The sequence below is a fragment of the Triturus cristatus genome, chromosome 1_1 (assembly GCF_964204655.1).
Source record: "Triturus cristatus chromosome 1_1, aTriCri1.1, whole genome shotgun sequence".
NCBI classification, from domain to species: Eukaryota; Metazoa; Chordata; class Amphibia; order Caudata; family Salamandridae; genus Triturus; species Triturus cristatus.
In genome coordinates, this window is record NC_140579.1 from 556,524,631 (window position 1) to 556,544,227 (window position 19,597).

The 19,597-nt window shown below is 45.9% G+C and overlaps 1 protein-coding gene and 1 long non-coding RNA gene across 4 annotated transcripts in view; one reads left to right on the forward strand and one right to left on the reverse strand.

Moving 5' to 3' along the window:
* The window catches only part of ELAPOR1 (endosome-lysosome associated apoptosis and autophagy regulator 1), an 850,357-nt gene that overhangs the window by 224,753 nt on the left and 606,007 nt on the right, over positions 1 to 19,597 (reverse strand). For all 3 annotated transcript variants that reach the window (XM_085643413.1, XM_085643411.1, XM_085643414.1), the window contains one exon: positions 15,390 to 15,563. In XM_085643413.1, the coding sequence (XP_085499539.1) occupies positions 15,390 to 15,563 (174 nt within the window). The remainder of the gene's footprint in view (positions 1 to 15,389; positions 15,564 to 19,597) is intronic.
* LOC146870610 (uncharacterized) overlaps positions 1 to 19,597 on the forward strand; it is a 367,507-nt gene that overhangs the window by 12,070 nt on the left and 335,840 nt on the right. The window lies entirely within an intron of this gene.

Sequence of the window (19,597 nt, forward strand, 5' to 3'; positions counted from 1 at the left end):
CACCTTGCACTGTGAGGTGTAATAGGTGCGCTCCCCAGCCGGAGAGCGATGCGTCCGTTGTTAGAATCACCTGAGGAACCGGGTCCAGGAACGGTTGCCCTTTGGAAAGGTTTGTGGTGTTCCACCACTGCAGAGAGCGATGGGTGCGACCGTCCACCAACACCAGATCCGTCAGCTGTCCCTGGGCCTGGTTCCACTGGCGTGCTAGGCACTCTTGGAGTGGACGCATGTGAAGTCTTGCATGAGGCACTATGAAAATGCAGGACGCCATCATCCCTATTAGTTTCATGAACACTCTTGCTGGGAGAGAGTGCTGAAGAAGGAACTTTTGGCGCAGGGTTTGCATGCTTGCGATCCTGGCTGAGTTGGGATAGGCTATAGCTTTTGAGGTGTCTATAGTGGCACCGAGGTATTGCTTTGCGTGAGAGGGTATCAAGTGGGACTTTTGGTGATTCACCGTAAAGCCTAGCTGGTGGAGTAGTTGTATGGTAGTGTTTGTATTTTGTACACACTGGTGGTAGGACGCGGCTTTTATGAGCCAGTCGTCCAGGTAGGGGAAGACGTGAATGTTTTGTCTTCGGAGGTGTGCTGCCACTACTGCCAGGCATTTGGTAAACACCCGTGGTGCGGTTGTGACCCCGAAGGGGAGAACCTTGAACTGATAATGTTGGTTGTCCACCACAAATCGGAGGTACTTTCTGTGAGCCGGGTGGATTGGGATATGAAAGTATGCGTCTTTCAAATCCAGTGTAGTGAGAAAGTCGCCCTGACGGAGGAGTGGGAGAACTTGCTGAAGAGTTACCATATGAAAATGGTCTGAATGGATGTATGCATTTAGAGGCCGGAGGTCTAGAATGGGCCGTAGGGTCTCGTCTTTCTTCGGTATGAGAAAGTACAGAGAGTAGACCCCTAGATTTTACTGATCGACTGGTACCTGCTCTATCGCGTGTTTTTGCAGGAGGGAGAGTACCTCTTGTTTCAGAAGTGTGGTATGTTCTTGTGACATCGCACGGTGTCTGGGTGGAATATTTGGGGGGAGGGGGGGGTAGAAGTTAGTTCGAGACAGTACCCTGACCGAATAATTTGGGTTACCCATTTGTCTGATGTTATGGCTTCCCAGGTGTGAAGGAAGTCCTGTAGTCTGCCCCCGACTGGAGTGGAATGGTCTGGGGGGAGCGGGGGAAAGTCATTGTGTGGGCGGTGTGGCAGAACGGGTGGTGTTGGTTTTGCCCTGCCTTTATTATTGTTTCCTCGATATCCACCTCTTTGGTAGCCCTTTGAGAAGGTATTTTGAGGAGGGGACTTGTAGGAAGTGGAGGCGTTATCGGAAGAGTAACCTCTGCCAGAGCCTCGAAAGGAGGAACGGCGAAAGGAGCGTCTAGGGGTTTGTGATTGCAGGGCTCCCATAGACTTCGCCGTATCTGTATCCTTCATTTTTTCCAGTGCTTCGTCTACTTTTGGGCCAAATAAGTGTTGTTCGTCAAAAGGGTGGTTTAAAATAGATGCTTGGACCTCTGGTTTAAAGCCTGAAATTCTGAGCCAGGCGTGACAGCGAAGCAGGACACTGGTGTTTATAGCCCTGGACGCCGTGTCTGCTGCGTCAAGTGCACGTTTGATAGAGGTGTTGGTAATAATCTTCCCCTCTTGTATTAGCTCATGAGCCATATTCTTATATTTGTCAGGGAGATGCTGCATGAGAGCCTCCAGCTCATCATAGTGCGCTCTATCGTACCTTGCCAGCAGCGCCTGTGTGTTGGCGATGCGCCACATATTGGCAGCTTGCGAGGCAGTGCGTTTGCCTGACGCATCTAAACGCTTGGACTCCTTATCAGGTGGTGGAGCCTCACCAGATGACTGAGAGTTGGAGCGCTTCCTAGCTGTGGAGACCACTAGTGAATCTAGGGGCGCAGGTCCTTTAATATAGACAGGATCCCTGGGGGCTGCCTTGTACTTCTTTTCTATTCTGGGGTTTAAGACCCTAGCTCTAACGGGGTCTTTGAAAACCTCTGTGGCATGCTTGGTCACTCCTTTAAGCATGGGTAATATAGCGGTGGATTTATCTGCTATGTCAAGTAGGAAGTCTTCCTCAACTGGATCACTGTGTAATTCCACCCCCATGGTAATGTGCAGCCCGTTGTAAGAGGTGGTGGAACCCCAGGGAGTCCTCTGGTGGAGACGGCCTGGATGGATAGAGATCATCCTGAGGCACATCTGGGACATCGGGATTGTGATAATCCTCCCATGGGTCAGGTGTTCCCGGAGGAGTGGGGTCCTGCGGGGCATCTGTGGGATCATAGAATGGATCTCCGTGGTCATCAGGGTCTGGAGACTGGGTTGGAGACCGATGAGGCAAGGGTGGAGAAGGTGGGGGAGGAGATGGAGGGGGTGGAGGAGGTGGAGGAGGAGGAGGTGAAGGTGGTGGAGAGGGTACTCTGAACGGGGATGTGGCAGAGTCCTTCCGTTTTGGTGGTGGAGGAGGAGTTGGTTTGTCCAAAAGTCTTTTCTTGACAGACAAAATTAAATGTCCAGTCCTTGGATCCTTTGTTAAAGTCTTTTGAAGAGGATCCGGTGCGAAAAGCTCCTCCGGCACCGATTCGTCCATCGGTGCCGACGTTTTCGGAACCGAAGGCTTCGTCGGTTTATCCGCGCCATGCTTTCTCTGGATGTCCGATTTTTTTTGGTCGGCGCCGAGGCATGCTTCGGCACGGAAGCGTCGGTGCCGAGGGATTTGTGTTTGGTCGGCACCGAGAGGCCAGGTTTCGACACCGATGGCTTTGGAACGGAACTTGTTTTCTTCGGCGCCGAAGAATGTTTGTCGGCGCCGCTAGGAGGCTGGCTCGAGCCCGAGCCGCCAGGAGACTTGGGATGCTTTTTCACCGGGCCCGAAGGTGGGGTGATGGAAGCAGTATGCTTGGCTTTCCCTAGGCCCGGAGGCGAAGGGGTAACCGGAGTCTCTTTCGCTATGGGCGCGGGAGGGGGAGGGGGTAGAGTACTCACGACCCTCTGCGCTGGTGTGATCTCCTCTACGTCGGAGTAGTCGGCCTCGGAAGCGCTGACGATATCTTCCTCCTGTTCGGTGTGCTGCTGTCCCGAAGCTCCGGTGTCTTCTCCGAAGATGTCAGGTGGAGCCGAGGTCAATGAGTGCGCCATGGTGCGTCGAGCTAGTCGATCCCGAATAGTCTTTTTCGATCGAAAAGACTTGCAGGCGGGGCAGTCTCGGGCCTCGTGTTCGGGAGAGAGGCAGAGGTTGCACACCTGATGGAGGTCGGTGTGGGGAAATTTAGACCCACATTTCGGGCACTTCTTGAAAGGAGTCCTTTCCATCGGCCGCGACCGGAGTCGAGATAGGCCCGAAGGCCGCCGCCGATGTCTGGAATCGAGGAAGTGCCGAAGAGAGAGATGAAGAAGTCGATTCCGTCTAAAGAATCTCGATGGACGAGGATTTTTCGTCGAAGGTCGAACTGGAAAGGTTCGAAGCCGGAGCACGAAGTATTACATCCGAGCCCGATGGCGGAAAAAAACAATCTGAGGATGGAGCCGAAGCCCATGCGCAGTACGGACCGAAGGAGGAGTCACCGAACTCGTGACTTCCAAAGACTGTCCAAGAAGAAAAACAAACTGCAAACATCCGGGCCCAACACCAGATGGCGATCTATGCAAAAGTGTATAATCTGCAGCTCATATGCCTCGAACATATGGTTCACTCAGCCTCCAATGTAATATCTATCACTTCTCAGGCAAGGTCAAGATGGGAAAATGAAGCTCAATCCTTCCCCTGGTTAACAGAGAGCACTACCATTATGGGTCACAGATTTCTTATAGGGTGTTACGAGGGTATTTATTATGTAGTAATTTCTTTATGAAGGAGCCCCTGGTCTCCTCAGATTTAGGTAGTTGATCATTAAATCTGTAAATGATTCTGTCATACGAGGCAATGGTGAAAATGTCTTTCAGCCATTTTTCCTGTGTCAGGAATTTAGGCATCTTCCAAGGCCATATGGTACCAATAATGGCTAGTGCTGGTGATGTACAGTACAATGCCTGAGCTTGTGCATAATTTCTGAGATGACAGAGGTATCATGAAGTTGGGCCAACGTTGCAGTAGGCAGGCATGTTAATCAATGATTGGCCGTCATTTCTCCCCAATTTGTTTTTTAAAGATAAGCCACTTGTCCAACTTTTAAGCACTCTAGAAACACTACTTGTGAGAGCAAGAAATTGGTAAGGTCAGACTGGATTGGCACACGATGTGTGCACATCACTTTAGCTAAATTAACCAGTAATCAGGCACAGGATTGCAAGGTTTAAGTCTGGAGATGATGCAGAGAAATTCCGTCTCAGATATCTCTTTGTAAATTGACCAGTTATTGGAAGATTTTCTGCGCAAGGCATTGAGTGTTGGGATGTAGTGGACAAGAAGGATTGATAGCTTTACCTCGGTATGAAAGAAGTGAGGAAACTCCTCACATTTCTCCTCACACTCAGCTATGCTGAATGGAGGCAGGGAATTTGTACCACATTTGCCTACTTTCAAGAGCTTCATAGCTTGTTTTATTGGCTGAGCCAACGTGAGATTTTCTGGCAAAGGTTTAGGCTCTATTTAAGAATTTATCAGGAATGGTACTCAATCGCAATGCCCTATTAAGAGCTGGGTGGCCTGACAGTTTATCAATGACAAAGTCTACTCTGGCTCTGTCCCTGACATACTCTTCTGCCGGCCATACAAGGTATGGGGCTGTCGGAGATAAGCCATCTCACCATCTGCTGAATTTGGTGAGGGTGATAAGATGGCTTTTTTTTTTCCTTTCCGTCAGAATGACCGTAAAAATAAAACTATGACCTCCCCTACTCCACTTGAGAAGATTCCCATGGAGTGGGCCATTAGTTTTACATTTTTTTAAAACAAATTTCCGCTTTGGCAGTTTGATGTTGAAAAATGTAAAAGTTTGTGGGTAAGCAATCGTCACCAACAACAGATGCACACCAAACTTTTCAATGTCTTTGTATGAACCGCCATGATGGGGTTGTATACAAAGCCACAGAATTTACCACCGGGTCAGTGGATAGCTCTGAATTGGGCCGGCAGAGTAAAAGCAAGGTGGCAGACAAAGTTGTCTGCCAATCAAGTTGCCTTTACTCTGTATGCAAAATTCTAAATCGGGCCCTTCGATGCAAAAATGTTTTTGATTGAGTCTCTGGCAGCATGGAGTAGTTAAGATTAGTTATAGTAGTGTTTTGAGGATGGGTACATTCAGTTAATCTGTGGATTTTTTTTAATAATTAAGGGCCACACTGGTCACAAAAAGCAGTCACAAATTGCACACAGACATTTGAGACCAGTCTTTTATTTTGCAAACCAATCTATTGTTGATAGGTCAGTTCTAAAAATAAGGAATTTTATGGGGGTCCTAGAAGGACATGCCTAATATTCATTAGGCAGATTGTAATGTGCAACCGCTTGTGATTGACTGTATTCACATTGATGGTCACCTGCAATTCAACATTCCTGTGATTGCATTTTAAAACAGAAACCTTTATTTTTTTAAAACAGTTTGAGTCCCTTAATGGTATCGGGCTGTTATAAATAAGAAGAGGTTTCCATTTTGGAAAACTTCAGTGAGATCAGATCCCCAGATGGTGCCACCCTGATCTCAAATGGGAAGGAGTACAAAGGCAAACTTTTCCCCTTTGCGAATCAGTTACAATTCCAACTTGAGAATGAGTAACTGATCAACGCAAAATTACGGTCACAAACCATTGATATGTGGCACTACAACTCACAATTTGGAAAAACACCCTGCACAAGCCATGTTAGACCCAATATCCTTGGCATGGTATTCCCCCAAACCTTTTACCTTCACTCACTAACTCGGCTCAACTGCTCATGCTCTCTCCCGAAAACATGGTAAAATTGGCTTACACTCAGTTGGCACATATGATTTACTTTTAAGTCCCTAGTTAATAGTTTGGCATGTACCAAGGGCATGTTAATTAAATGGTACTTGTAGTCTGCAGCACTCATTGGTCCACCCAATAATTTAGCCTTTTAAAACATGTCTCAGACCTGTCATAAACTGCCATTTCGACCTGGCAAAAAAACCTTTTACCAAGGCCGAAACCTTCCTTTTTAATACTTATAAGTCACTCCTAAGGTAGGCTTTAAAAGCTAATTGGCTGGGTGCATAGTATTCAAATAGTATGGCATGTGTGTTTAAGTATTACATGTACTGACAGTGAAAAACCCCTAAGGTATTTTTTCACTGTTGCAAGGCCTATATCTCCCATAGGCTAACACTGGGTTACCTCATTACATTTAACAAGTGTTAACTTCGGATTGGGAGCAGATAGTTATGCTGTATACACTGAAATGAATTGTAATTTTAAATCATGTTTAATGGTGAAGTCAGAGTTTTGTTACAATTTTGGAAATGCCAATTATTTTTTTATTTTTTTAAGTTGACATTTTCTGAAAGTGTCCAGGGTCACAAAACTATGAATCGCTATACTGTTAGGGTTTGGGAGAGAAAGAACTGGCCAGAACCAGTTTTGAGGGTTGGCACCAGGTATAAAAAGAGAATCTTCAGAACCACTCATCACAATACTCCTGGACCTGTGGAAAATTCAGAAGAAGGACTGCCCTGCTGCAAGAAGGACAGCACTTCTGCTTGGGGGACTGCCTTGCTGTCTGAAGGAGGAAGACTGGACCTGCTTGCCTTGATCCCAGGCTACCAGAGTAACACCATGGGTCAGTTGGCTGATGACATGTGTGAGATACAGGGAGATAACAAGCTTGCCGAGGTCTCCCTGTAACTGCCCATCTGACCAGCACCAACTGGACCTCTCTGACCTGGCTGGGCCCTGCTGCTGGCCTCTGTTGGAGTGAGTCCTAATCCCAAAGAGGTGCCCCCAAGGTCCTGTGAAAATCCTGAAGGTTGGGCTCCTAGTGACTCTGAAGTGAACTCTTTGCATCAAAGATCAACCACCCGCAACAGCCAGCAATGTAAAGCTCCAGTTGGACCTGCTCTTCGTGACGTCGCCGGCGATCCACAAAGGCTGGCCATGCAAGACCTGCACTTCATGTTAGAGCAACGACAGGCTACTGCAACTGCCAACGTGAACCTCCAGCGACAACTGACTCTTCGAGCTACAGCATCGACTGTCTGCAATGCTTGAACTGCTCTTCTTGTGGAAAGCCTTCTCTGCCTATCCTCCCATGCAAATGGAACCCTTCACACCGGACTTGAGAAGGTAACTCTTCGGCAGGAATAACTTGGTCCCTGCATCCACCCCATACTCAACGCAGTCAGCCTCAACTTATGAGTTTTCCACAGTTCAGCACGATCAGATAACCATGATGAGTGTTTTCTGCTTCTTGAAGCTATTTTCACTATAAACTTTAGAAATCAATATCTCCAGTTGTACTTATTGGATTTTGTTCGTTTTGGTGTTATTTTAGTTAATAAAATGTACTATATTTTCCAAATTGGCTTGCGGTTTTTCTTGTGTTGGGCTGTCAATTTATTACTGTTTGTGTGCTGCAGAAATATTTTAACCTTTGCCTCTAAGTTAAGCCTGACTACTTTTGTGCCAACCTACTAAAGACTTAAGCACAGGTTAATTTAGTGACTTTTGTGGTTCACCCTAACAAGGATTTTGGTTGTTGCATGATTGAGGCTTCCACCCCTCTCAACCAAAAACACAATATCTTACAAAGTCCTTTCCATATTACAGTTTGGCATGGGTCAGAAACCCCATTTTGTTTCGGAATTGCAAAATGGAGTTAGTAATAGGTGAATGGATTTTTGGCAGTCGCGAAACTCAGGGTTTGTGAGTGCAAAAACCTTTCGTATATTTAGCCTTAAGCTCCTTGGTGTATTAGAAAGCAGTTCTTTCTGTCATGGTATCTTAGTCTATTTATAGCTTACTTTATATTCTGTCTTTGGTAAAGCAGGGAAGGCTGGAAGCAAATTATGAGGCAAGTTTATTGTGGTTTATATTATTTATAACCCTTGCCCATGTTTTTCAGTCTTCAGAGTTATTCCCAGGTTATGAATTTACAAAATAAAGGGAGACAGGAAACTGACAGTGATCAAACTAGTGGACTACAATAGTATTGTCTACTTCTAGACAGTCGTTCTAGTATATGATATGATGTGGGGTATGCACTATGTGTTAGTGGGTTTGAGGAAGTGTTGGATCATATTCTCTTGTAAATAGAACAAGAAAAGGGAGAATGAACAGTCATTAAGATTCTCCATGTGTAGATAAAACCACCTATAAAAATGTGGTTATTATTGGGCAATATGAGTTGAGATGTGATATAGTTGAACGTATAAGTCATTATCCTGGGGGAAAATAAATGGTTTTATTTCTCACATATCCAGTACCAGCAGACTGGAGTTCTACAATAAAACACTGGAAAGTAGGAAAGGAGTCAGGCATCACTGGGAGATAGAGAAGATAGTTTTAGTTCAGTTCATTAAACTTTATTCAGATAAACATCGTATCCATAAAAGTACATAGTAAAAATATAAATGACAAGGGAAGAGTAATAATAAGAGCATGTAAAAATTGACAATTTGTAGAACACAATGTTATACGCTCAGAAATAAAAACGGTAAATTCATTGGCAACAATTGTAAAATTTATCCGTTCGTACTTTAAAAACTCAACGATTAAACATTGACTTGCGTCCCCGAGTGGCAACCCTCAGAAATGTGCTAATACGAAAAATAAGCTCTTCATCAGTCAGGGGGAGCATACTCAAAAAGGCAGAATCCAGACTAATGGGCCTGCTCCTGCTAAAATAAGGGTAAAGGAGCCCCTTACTATACTTGGTGTAATATTTGCAGAAAAACAAGAAGTGAATGGTAGATTGGCCACTCAACCCGTCACATGGGCAGGGTATTAAATCAAGTTTCGAGTGGTAGCCAAAAGGGAAACACAATGCAAATTTAACTGTCCCTGCTCTAAAGCGGAATAAGAGGCTCCTTTCCCAATGACTCATAGGTAGCATTAGATAATTTGATAGAGGGAGGCAGCACCGCTCACGGGACATATAGCTGGAAACAAATGGTTTCTTCGATTCCAGCGCCAGTCTTTCTTTAATATATGACAAATAAAGGGCACTTCTGAGTTCTTTTTTGTGCAGAGTTTCAGTTTCGCTGGGATTTAAAAAGATACAACCTTTGTTAATGCTACATAAGCTCTGATAGACTCCAGAAAGCCAGGGGATATCCATCCCCTTCTCACACTTCATGCAGTCAGTAATTATATCTCTGGTTAAAGTCGCTGCCTCGTTCTTCCAGACCGATAACCAGAAAAGGGATGGGCGAGCATGTATAAAATCAATTATGTAATTTAAATTCAATTCCTTGTGGCAAATGTATTGCGGAGTGGAGATTGGGATGCCCAGCAGTTTTCTGCAGAATCTGGTTTCTTCCTGCTGGATGCAGGAACTATTTGCGGTACCCCAAATCTCAGCTCCATAGGTGGCCACTGGGACACATTGGAATTGATTTTTTTTTAAAAAATAGCTAAAATAGCACCTGAATTCTTTGGACGGGGCAAACTAAAAATCGAGTTGATGGTCTTTGAGAACTTGCTCCTGGAATGGGTAAGATGCTCAGTCCAGGAGCCGTTCGCAGCAAAGACCACCCCAAGATAGGGAAATTTGCAAGTGCTTATCAGTTTTTGGTTGCCAACAGTGATGGAGCTAAGCTGGCGTTTCCGGGGGCCACAAGACATTAAAAATGATTTATTAAAATTAACTCTTAGGTCCAGGCTGTCCGTATATTTAACGAAGGACTGTGCCAAAATATGTAGAGAATTTGGGGTGCGGCATATAAGTACCGCATCGTCTGCGTATAGTAGCACGGGGAGAGGTTTCCCATTATTCATAGGGACATCCTGGGACATAGATATTAGTGATTTGTTCAGTCCGTTAATATAAATAATAAAAAGAAGGGGGGCCAAGACACAACCCTGCCTGACCCCCTTCCAATCTTGATGGGTCCTGAAACCTCTCCACCTCTGCCAATCCTCACTTGTGCCTGAAGGTCTTTGTGGAGATATGCCAAGAAATGGACCAGAGGCTCATCCAGGCCACAGGCCAACAGGATAGCCCACAGCTTCGACCTATTAACAAGGTCGAAAGCTGAGGACAAATCCATGAAGGCCAAATAGACTGGAGACTTCCGGGTGATGGTATATTTCCCAATTACAAGGCTGAGATTAAGACATTGTTCCTTAGTACCAACCTTGCTGTGGAAGCCTAGCTGGCAGGGCTCTAAGATACTGCATTCCTCCGTCCATACCTATATCTTATTATATAAGACTCTGCCCAGTATTTTAAGGGTGCTATCAATCAATGATATCGGCCTATAATTGCTGGGCTGCGACCGATCCCCCTTTTTAAATATTGGGACAATAATGCTTTTAGCCCAGGTGTCAGGTAACGGGGCATGCATTAGATTGTTGAAAACATTCAGGAGAAGCGGTGCACAAAAATCCGGCTTCCATTTGATAAAATCTATTGGTAGCCCATCAGGGCCGAGAGCCTTATTCCCAATACTCTGATGGAGGGCTTCTTCTACTTCAACGAGTGTTATCTGAATGCTGACAGGTGGGCCATATTCATACTGATCAATGTCCAGTGAGGGGGAGGCATAAATATTTGAAAAGTGGGTTTCCCAGGATTGGCTGGATATAGTACAGCTAATGGGGGTTAGTAACTGGCCCATAGGTCGAAAATCCCTTACAGCGGACCAAAATAATTTACCATTTTTATCAGTTGCAACTTGCGATAGGGTTTGCCAGCGGTCCCTAAGGAGTACTCCCTTCCGCTTGTTAACTGCCCTGTTGTACTTCTGCCTGGCTAGTTTCACATCCGATACGCACCTGGGTTCAACTGACAATGCCTTACGCAAGTTCCTATTAGCCAATGAGCATTCGTTATCGAACCATCTAGGGCCCTGCCTTCTTAAAGATGCAGGCTTCGACAAATAAGTTTTAATAGCCAGACAAAGTTAAGAAAAGTTCTGGACTACCTCTGGTTGCGGGGTTTGAAATGACAGACAAGAATTAATGAGAGGCAGGTTGTTCTTAGCTAATGATTTAAACAGTTATCAATGCCCCTCCATACTGATCTTAAATTGTCTGTCGATAACGTTGGGTCTCTTGCCCCACATTCAGATGGAAACCCCGGTCGTGCGGCCAATCTCAGTGCTGTTTTAATAGGGTTGTGATCCCCTTGGACAGTGGCAACGACCTCCGCGGTGACTAAATAGTCCACGAGTGGAGGGGAAATAAAAACAAAATCTATAGTGGAACGGTGGCCCCTGCCTCTGAATGTCGGATGATGGTTAATGGTCGCATGTGATGTGCCCATCTGGTCCATAACATTGACCAGATTGTGAGACCTCAAGAGCACTGCCAGTTCTGCACCCCTACGAGAAGAGGGAACTAGATCGTGTGGCTCTGCACCCAAATGCGTGTCTTTGAGTTTTGCATTAAAATTACCTCCCAAAATAATCCCAATGATATTGCCCGAACCTTGCTGGTAATCTAAATTAGAAATAAAATCAAAGAGCTCAATGAAGTTCTTATTCGGAATGGAAAGGAAATCATTATTGTAAAAATTTACCAAATAAAAAGAAACTCATCTCTTGTACAATACAACTTGAAATTTACAGCTATTAGTTGGGAGTAACTTAAAACTTCCACCGGCTGCTACATTAAGCCCAATGATGGTCGGCCCAACTTATGGCGGGATGCCGCCGCATTAAAGCAGTGAAACCCCTCAATGTGCAAATCGTGTGTGGCCCAAGTCTCCTGGAACATTACTATGTCTTTTTCTTTGACTAAGCGCAACCAGTCCTGATCATTAAGTTTGTACTGTAAGCCTGCTACGTTCCAGCTAAGAATGTTCAAGTCTACTCCACTGTTAGCTCTGGTGGGGGATAGGGCATCATTATTATTGTCGGTAGTTACTATAGTTGCAGGGGAATCCTCCAGATGATGTTGCTGGGGGGTCAGTGGTAGTTGTCAATCCTGTGCATCTAAGTCAGAAAATGCATTAAACCTATTAATTAGCAAAGGCAAAGCGTGGCCATCCCTGAGGGGTACCGTAGATGGCTTATAAAAATAGCCCAGGGGTAACGCACTAATGTGGGTGTTTAACGTAGGGGGTTGCTCATAAGTACTCAGTAATCGGCGAACCATGTGGGGTCTGCGAAAATTAAGAGCAACGCAGTCACCGTCTATGTTCTTTTCAGAGTGGCCAACCCATCCTACTCTTCTAGCCATAAGAATATCACTCATATTGGAAGAAAGGAACCTCGTGTTTGCAACTCCAATCTACTGACTTATTGCGAAGATCTGCCCAAGATTCCCTTTGGTCTCCAGCTAATTCGGGGACCCCAGCCAAAACTAGCACATAGGGACAGGAGGCAGGAGGTAGTCTTAACACATCCGTGTTTGGTCTCACACAGACATTTCTAGGGCGGTTGAGACGATTCCTACTTGTGCTTATGTCATTTACGGGAACACTCGCATGTTTGGGGATTGGGCTACTTCTTCCTAAGACTGGGATTGAGTTGACTGCATTTCCTAGGGCAACACCCTGACTTACCCTTTGTTCGCTATGAAAATACTATCTTTATGGGAGACAGAACCAGGATGTGACACCAGCCCAAATGTGTTGCTCATGGATAATGTAGGCATTCCATCCCTGTCACTAATTTGAACAGGGTTAACATTCCGGCACATAAAGTTGGTCAATTCAGAGTTCAAACATTCCATTTTCCCCCACAACAAATTGAATATCATGTCAATTACATTCTTAATGTCAGCCAAAGTGTTTTCAATCGACTTCGGGGCAGAGGAGGGAGCGGCAACATCACGCTTAATGCCTATATTGCTGTTGTTACTAACATAATTAAAAGTAACATCAGTCTGTGTGCCCACTGCAGCAGTACAAATAACCACCGAGTTTGTTACATTGTTGCATGTTAAACAACCTTTGGCTTTTTTAGACTTGGTCATCCCTGCGTCCCTCTTCCTTTTTGCAGGTTGCGTTTTCACTTTGTCGATCTTTTGGGGACCTGCTGCCCGTGCTCTAGTACTAATGCCTGGTGCGTCTGGGACTGCCGAATTAGGGGCTTCTGAGCAGGACAGACATAAGTCTAAGGAAACAGGACATGCTTCCATTGGGGTTGATTCATGGGAGATTTCATGTGTTACACCATCAGTGTTAGGGCCTCCCAAGGATAGGCGAGAGTGCAGTGTAACTGGGTCCATGGACAGACGACGCTCTGTCAGTTCGATTTCATGGGTAAGCAGAGACTCTGCTCTTACAATGAAGGAGTCTAATGTCCCAGCTACTCCTTTGCGTTTGCTCGTCATGCCAGAAACACAAGATGATCCAATTATTTCACCACTAAATAACACTGGCGAGCAATTAAGCAATACAGCTCGCTTTACCTTAAGACACGAGCTTTGTCCTTAGTGAAGGATATCAGGGGGGTGGCCCAGCCCAGCCTCTGCCGGCCCCTGACGGGCACAGACGGGCCCGCCCTTGGCCCGGGCTTCACACGGCGCGCGTCCGCGCACGTCCTGCGAATCGGGAGCCGCGCAGACCTTTATGCGCCTCTGGGCGTGGGAGAATGGCGGCGGCGCCTCCTGGCGCGAAAGTCAGCAGCAGGGCGGTGTGGGATCTGTGGTCCCCTTTGTGGGCAGTGAAAGCGGTTCCCACGGAGCAGAAGCCGCGCAGACCTTTATGCGCCTCCGGGCGTGGGAGAATGGCGGCGGCGCCTCCTGGCGCGAAAGTCAGCAGCAGGGTGGTGTGGGATCTGCGGTCCCCTTTGTGGCCAGTGAAAGCGGTTCCTGCGGAGCGGGTGCCGCGCACACCTTTATGCGCCTCCGGGCGCGGGAGAAAGGCGGCGGCGCCTCCTGGCGCGAAAGTCAGCAGCAGGGCGGTGTCGGATCTGCGGTCCCCTTTGTGGCCATTGAAAGCGGTTTTGTAAATCACTGCTATTTCAACTCTGTTTTACCTCCTCTATCAAGTAGGATATTGGAGTAGTCATTCAGAATAAGCAAATCCATGCTGGGTCGAGATGTTTAATTGAATTATGCATCTGACAATATTATAACAGAGGGTCATGTAAGTAGTCTATGCCCTTGATGTGTGCAGGCCTAACTGGTGCTAATGGAGATGGAGGAAGAAGACTGAATGCCACAGAAAAGAGAAACTGAAAGAAAAAAAGACATCCTTCACAAAAAGAAACCTGCAAACTAGACAGAAGAGAATGACAGAGGAATCTGAAACAGAAGGAGGTAAGAAAGTGGTTTAAAGTAAAGCGAGAAAGAGAAAATATATGAGATAAACAGGGAAATGAGCAAACTATATGAACACAAGAGATAATTGCTGTATGCAAGTTAGGGGACTGAAGCTGAGAAAGGTGATGGCAATCAACAAAAGAAAGGAATGCAGTGTTGGCATAAGCAGACGTCATACAAGAGCAAAAATGTGGGAGAGGAGAGAACAGGAACCAGCCCAGGTAAGGTGTTAACATCATCACAAAAAGAGGGCAAAGAATAGGAATGATAGGTAATAAAAAAGTAAAGGAAGGAATGGAGGAGAACTGCTGTAATAAGATGAACTGCTGTGATCCCAGGATGAATGGAACGGATGGCCATCTTGCTACCTGGCCACAGAGGTGTGGGGTGGGATAGAAAGTACAAGAAGTAGCAAGTTCTGCTGGAATCTCCAATAAATGGGTCACCCATAATTGAATCGTGCACAAAACAGAAAATTAATGTAGAGCAGAAGGATTAGAATGAAACTCGTTTTGTTGCTGAATGGAATTTTCAGAGGGATGGGTGGAGAGATGGCTGGATATATAACATCAGGGGGATGTGTTAGGAGGGAATATTGGGGCATGAGGCAGGGGGCGAGAAAGCCAAATGGGGATAACTGGGACTATGAGAACCGTGATCATGTAGCAGTAGTATTTGATGAGAGCAGAGCTTTAAGGAGCCTGATTACAAACTGCGCAGATTTCGGCGCAGAACTACCAGCTGTTCAAAATTAACACTATTGTGTCTGGTATCTTTGCATCTGTATCCACCTATATTCCAAATTAATCACCACAAAATGGAAAATTACCAAGAGTACACAGCAAGCCAGCTTCTCAGGCCATGAACAGGCAATGCTAGTCACATGGCTGGACCCTTCTGGAATGGCACAGACGAACAATAGATAAAACTGTGAACTGGTGTGCTGCCAGCAAAATCTTAGTTCTCTGTATGGAATTTTACCCACTTGCTTCCGTCTTTTGAGCCAAAAGATGTTAGCGAATTCTTGCCATCCCACAGTTTTTGTTGCTCACCTGGTTCCCGCATATGGAGATGTTTAGCAGACGATGGTATTTCATCCCCTTCGCAGTAAAACTTGGCTCACTCTTGAAGGAGGTGCTGCTGGCAAGTGCGGAGAAGTCATATTGTAAGTTCATGCCATCCTTGTACAGTGTAAAGTGGCAGTCATTGTAGCAGAGGGATTTGAGCTGTTGGGAAATGAAAGTCAAAAGGAGATTAGAGCCTGCTCATTGTAAACTCCAGCCTCTAAAACAAGCATTGAAAATGCAATAGGTCTCGCCTTTGTTTAAGTTAAAGCCATTTTCATTGCTAATGGTATTGTATTTTAGCTATGTATTATTGAGTGTATTATTGAGTCTATATGGTTTTCTCTCTCTTTTCTACATATTCTTCTTTCTTTCCTAACTCTCGCAGCATGTTTACCACGCCCTCTTGTTTTTACTGGTCCTTAGTAACAAGACAGTTTATTGTCAATGTTTACTTTTTGATCCCCGTCCAATGCTTGATTTTATTTCTGTGCCATATCAGAGGTATATTTTATGTTATCTGGTAAGAGAACCTCCAGCTGTCCCAGACGTCTTTCTGCGATATTGGGGTATGCATATTTGTGAATTGCTTTTGAACTTGCTTTTGGTTTATATTTGAATTTCGTCAGTTTTCTTCAAAAATAAAATGAACTACAGAAATAAGGTAAATAAAAATATAAAAATCTTGTGAAAAATGCAGAAATTTGGAAACTGAAATGTGCTAATTACGTGCGTTAAGTAGTGTTTGGTGCGCAATCTTGCCGCTTTGTGGCGCTGCAATAAAAAGTGCTCTTAATGTCCAGCTTTTTGGTACTTATTAGAGGAGCCTTCCATTTGCCCTCCTTCTCCTCTCCCCCCTCAGCCCCCAACGAAATCTGTGCACAAGTGCATACTTCTATGACAGATGCATTGACCCACTGCATGATATTTCTGTGATGGGGACAGGACCCTAAACCATTTCTTAAAATCTTTGGTGAGTACGTCTAGTTGTGATTCGTGTGTGCTGCAGGTCAGATGATCACATCTTTTCAGGCCAACCCAGCATTCCATCCTTCCGGCGATGATAACATAAGTATCGTTGCATTGGCCAGTGAAATGCCTGCTGGGCGCTAGATTGGCAGCAGCGGCTTTGACTGAGGGGAGTGCAGCGCCAACTCTTTACTGTTATTTGTTTTTTTTAAAACTGGTTTTGCAGGTGTCCACTGCAAAATTCAAAGCATTTTCATCATAAATGAGTCCAACCTGCATCTGACTTATAGTAACCCTTTAAGAAACAATTGTTTGCCGATATCTGGGTTATAACATCATTAAGTAGGGGTTTAGCAGCACCAGACAAATAAGCAATTGTGTAAGATGGATGTTTACTAGACTCCTGAGGCATGTGGGGTTCTTAATGATGTGGAGTACCACTAAACTAAGTACTTTTGGCAAAGCTACGAGCGTAGTCCATTTATAATACAGAACTGCACATGTTTGAGAAAACAGGACTTTGGTTCAACCAGAGTACATCCTGACTACAGTAGAGCCCCGGATATTTCCTATAAAAGCCCACTGCAATTGGTTTAAGGTCTAAATTCTATGGGCCTGATCAAACTGGCAATGTCTTTTTATCCATCTTCCTTGCAAGAACGTATGTTTCAGAAAACACAATTTGTTTTAATTAACACTGCACTTGCAATAGTAGCGCATGTCATTTCTTAATTCGATAACTAGTGATGCAGCAACCCAATTTAGTATATCATCCACCCCAGTAAGCGGTCAGTCTGCCCCGCCAAACCAATCCTAGTTAATAAGTTGCAGACGAGTGGTGGGAAACGCGCTACATGGCCGAGAGTCGTTATTTTCACGCATACCTATACTAACATGCCTCCTTGCATAGCCATCCCAGCGTGCCACAAAAGGCCTTTGAAGGCACCCAGACTTAATATTCCCTTAGACGGCGAGGGGGGTGGATTACTTCAATGCGCTAATCCTGGCTGGCTGATTTCAGACATACAAAATGTCTTGCAAACCGTAAACTCTAGCGGAAGCTTGAGATTTGATAGCTGGGAAGGCACGCACTAAATATATTCTGAGTCTGTCACCACAACTTCCCTGCAGGCACAGTAGGCCACTGTTATCACAACATTATTGGCACGCACCCAGCACGCCTGGATCACACCCCTGCTACAGACCTAGTTAGGGTTGTCGGGCGGTTAAACCCTTTTTTGTTTACACAGGAAAGTAAGCAACATTTATAATTCACAAAACTTAAAACAAACATGTGCACGGGTCACTTAATATGTGCGATGTGAATAAGCCTTATTATAACACCCAAAATATTTACAGCAAGAGATCCAGGGTCAAGAACTACCATCTTGGAATCAAAGGCGCAAGCGGGTTCCTTCCAAGAGCATGGCACTGTAATGATGCACCCCCACATGAGGGGCACTAGGACCTGCCCGACGGAGGACGAGGGCGGACGGAAAGGGAGGAACCGGGGGCCAGGAGCGGCAGTTAGCCGATACCCAGGAGATAGCGAGGTCGACAAATAAAGAGCCTCCAAAGAACCATGAGTGTCCGTGTTCCTTTTGTCCACGCAGGACACTACATCTGGCGACGAAGGTTGGCAGATCCAACACACGAGAGAAGGCTAACTCGGTGTGGCCCCTGGGAAAGGGAAGCACCTAGCTGCGTGGGGCCGGAAACCGCGTGGCAAGTGAGTAACGGCGCGAGCGTCCTCGCGCGCTGGGAGCCCACCCCGGCCATCCGGGAGTGTGCCAAACTGCCCGGAGCTCGCCCCGCCACACCGAGTGTGTATGTGGCATGTACTGAGGGCTAGAGCCTGCCGCCTGCCTACTCGCCGGGAGCCCACCCCGGCGGTGACTTCATTCCAAAAAAAAAAAAAGGGGGGAACCGAAGAAAGAGCTGCCTCACCTGGTGCCTGGCCGGAGAAAGTGCCGACTGAAACTGACAAGCGGTGAGTGAGCGAGAGCGTGAATAAATACTCTAGTCCCCGGTGAAGAGAAGACCAAATCTCGTTGCACAAGAGACTCTGGTGGCGGCCATTTTGAAGTCAGGCAGTGTTATCCAATCCCCTGTCAGGTATATTCAGTGGCCATTTTGAAGTCAGGCAGAGAACATGAAATAGCAAACAAGCACTGGCGAGTGCAACAAACATAGCAAACAAGCACTGGCGAGTGCAACAAACATAGCAAACAAGCACAGACAAGCGCAACAAACATTGTAAACAAGCACTGGCGAGTGCAACGAACATTGTAAACAAGCACAGACAAGCGCAACGAACATAGCAAACGAGCACTGGCGAGTGCAACGAACCTAGCAAACAAGCACTGGCGAGTGCAACGAACATTATAAACAAGCACAGACCAGCGCAACGAACATTGTAAACAAGCACTGGCGAGTGCAACAAACATAGCAAACAAGCACTGGCGAGTGCAACGAACATTGTAAACAAGCACAGACAAGCGCAACGAACATTTAAACAAGCACTGGCGAGTGCAACGAACATAGCAAACAAGCACTGGCGAGTGCAACGAACATAAACAAGCACAGACAAGCGCAACGAACATTGTAAACTAGCACGGGCGAGTGCAACGAACATAGCAAACAAGCACTGGCGAGTGTAACGAACATAGCAAACAAGCACTGGCGAGTGCAACGAACATTGTAAACAAGCACAGACAAGCACAACAAACAACGAGATGTCAGAGTCCGCTCCGGCTCCCATGGGTGTGCTGGGAGTCTCGTTCCTACGCATTCCAGAGCCCCTCACTCTTGAATCGGGCGGGGGCATGGGCCTGCGGTGGCAAGAATGGCTAGAAGATTTCACGGACTTCATGAAAGGGTCTCAGGTAACGGACCTGGAACAGGAACTGATTGCCCTCAAGAATCTGGTCGGCAAAGAAGTTGGACAGATCATAAAAGAGCTGCCTATTGAGTCCGCTGGCTCATATGATAAAGTCTGTGAAGCACTAAACCGCAAGTTTCTGCACAAAAAGAATGTCGACTATGAGCGATACACTTTCAACATAGCTTCACAGGAAAGAGGTGAACAAATGGGTGTATTTGTCACACGTTTGAGACGCTTGGCAAGATACTGTGAGTTTGATAATTTCTCCACCGAAGATGCCCTCCGACTAAGGATCATAGAAGGCTGCCTATCAGAGCCCCTGAGGCGCAAACTGCTAAAGAAA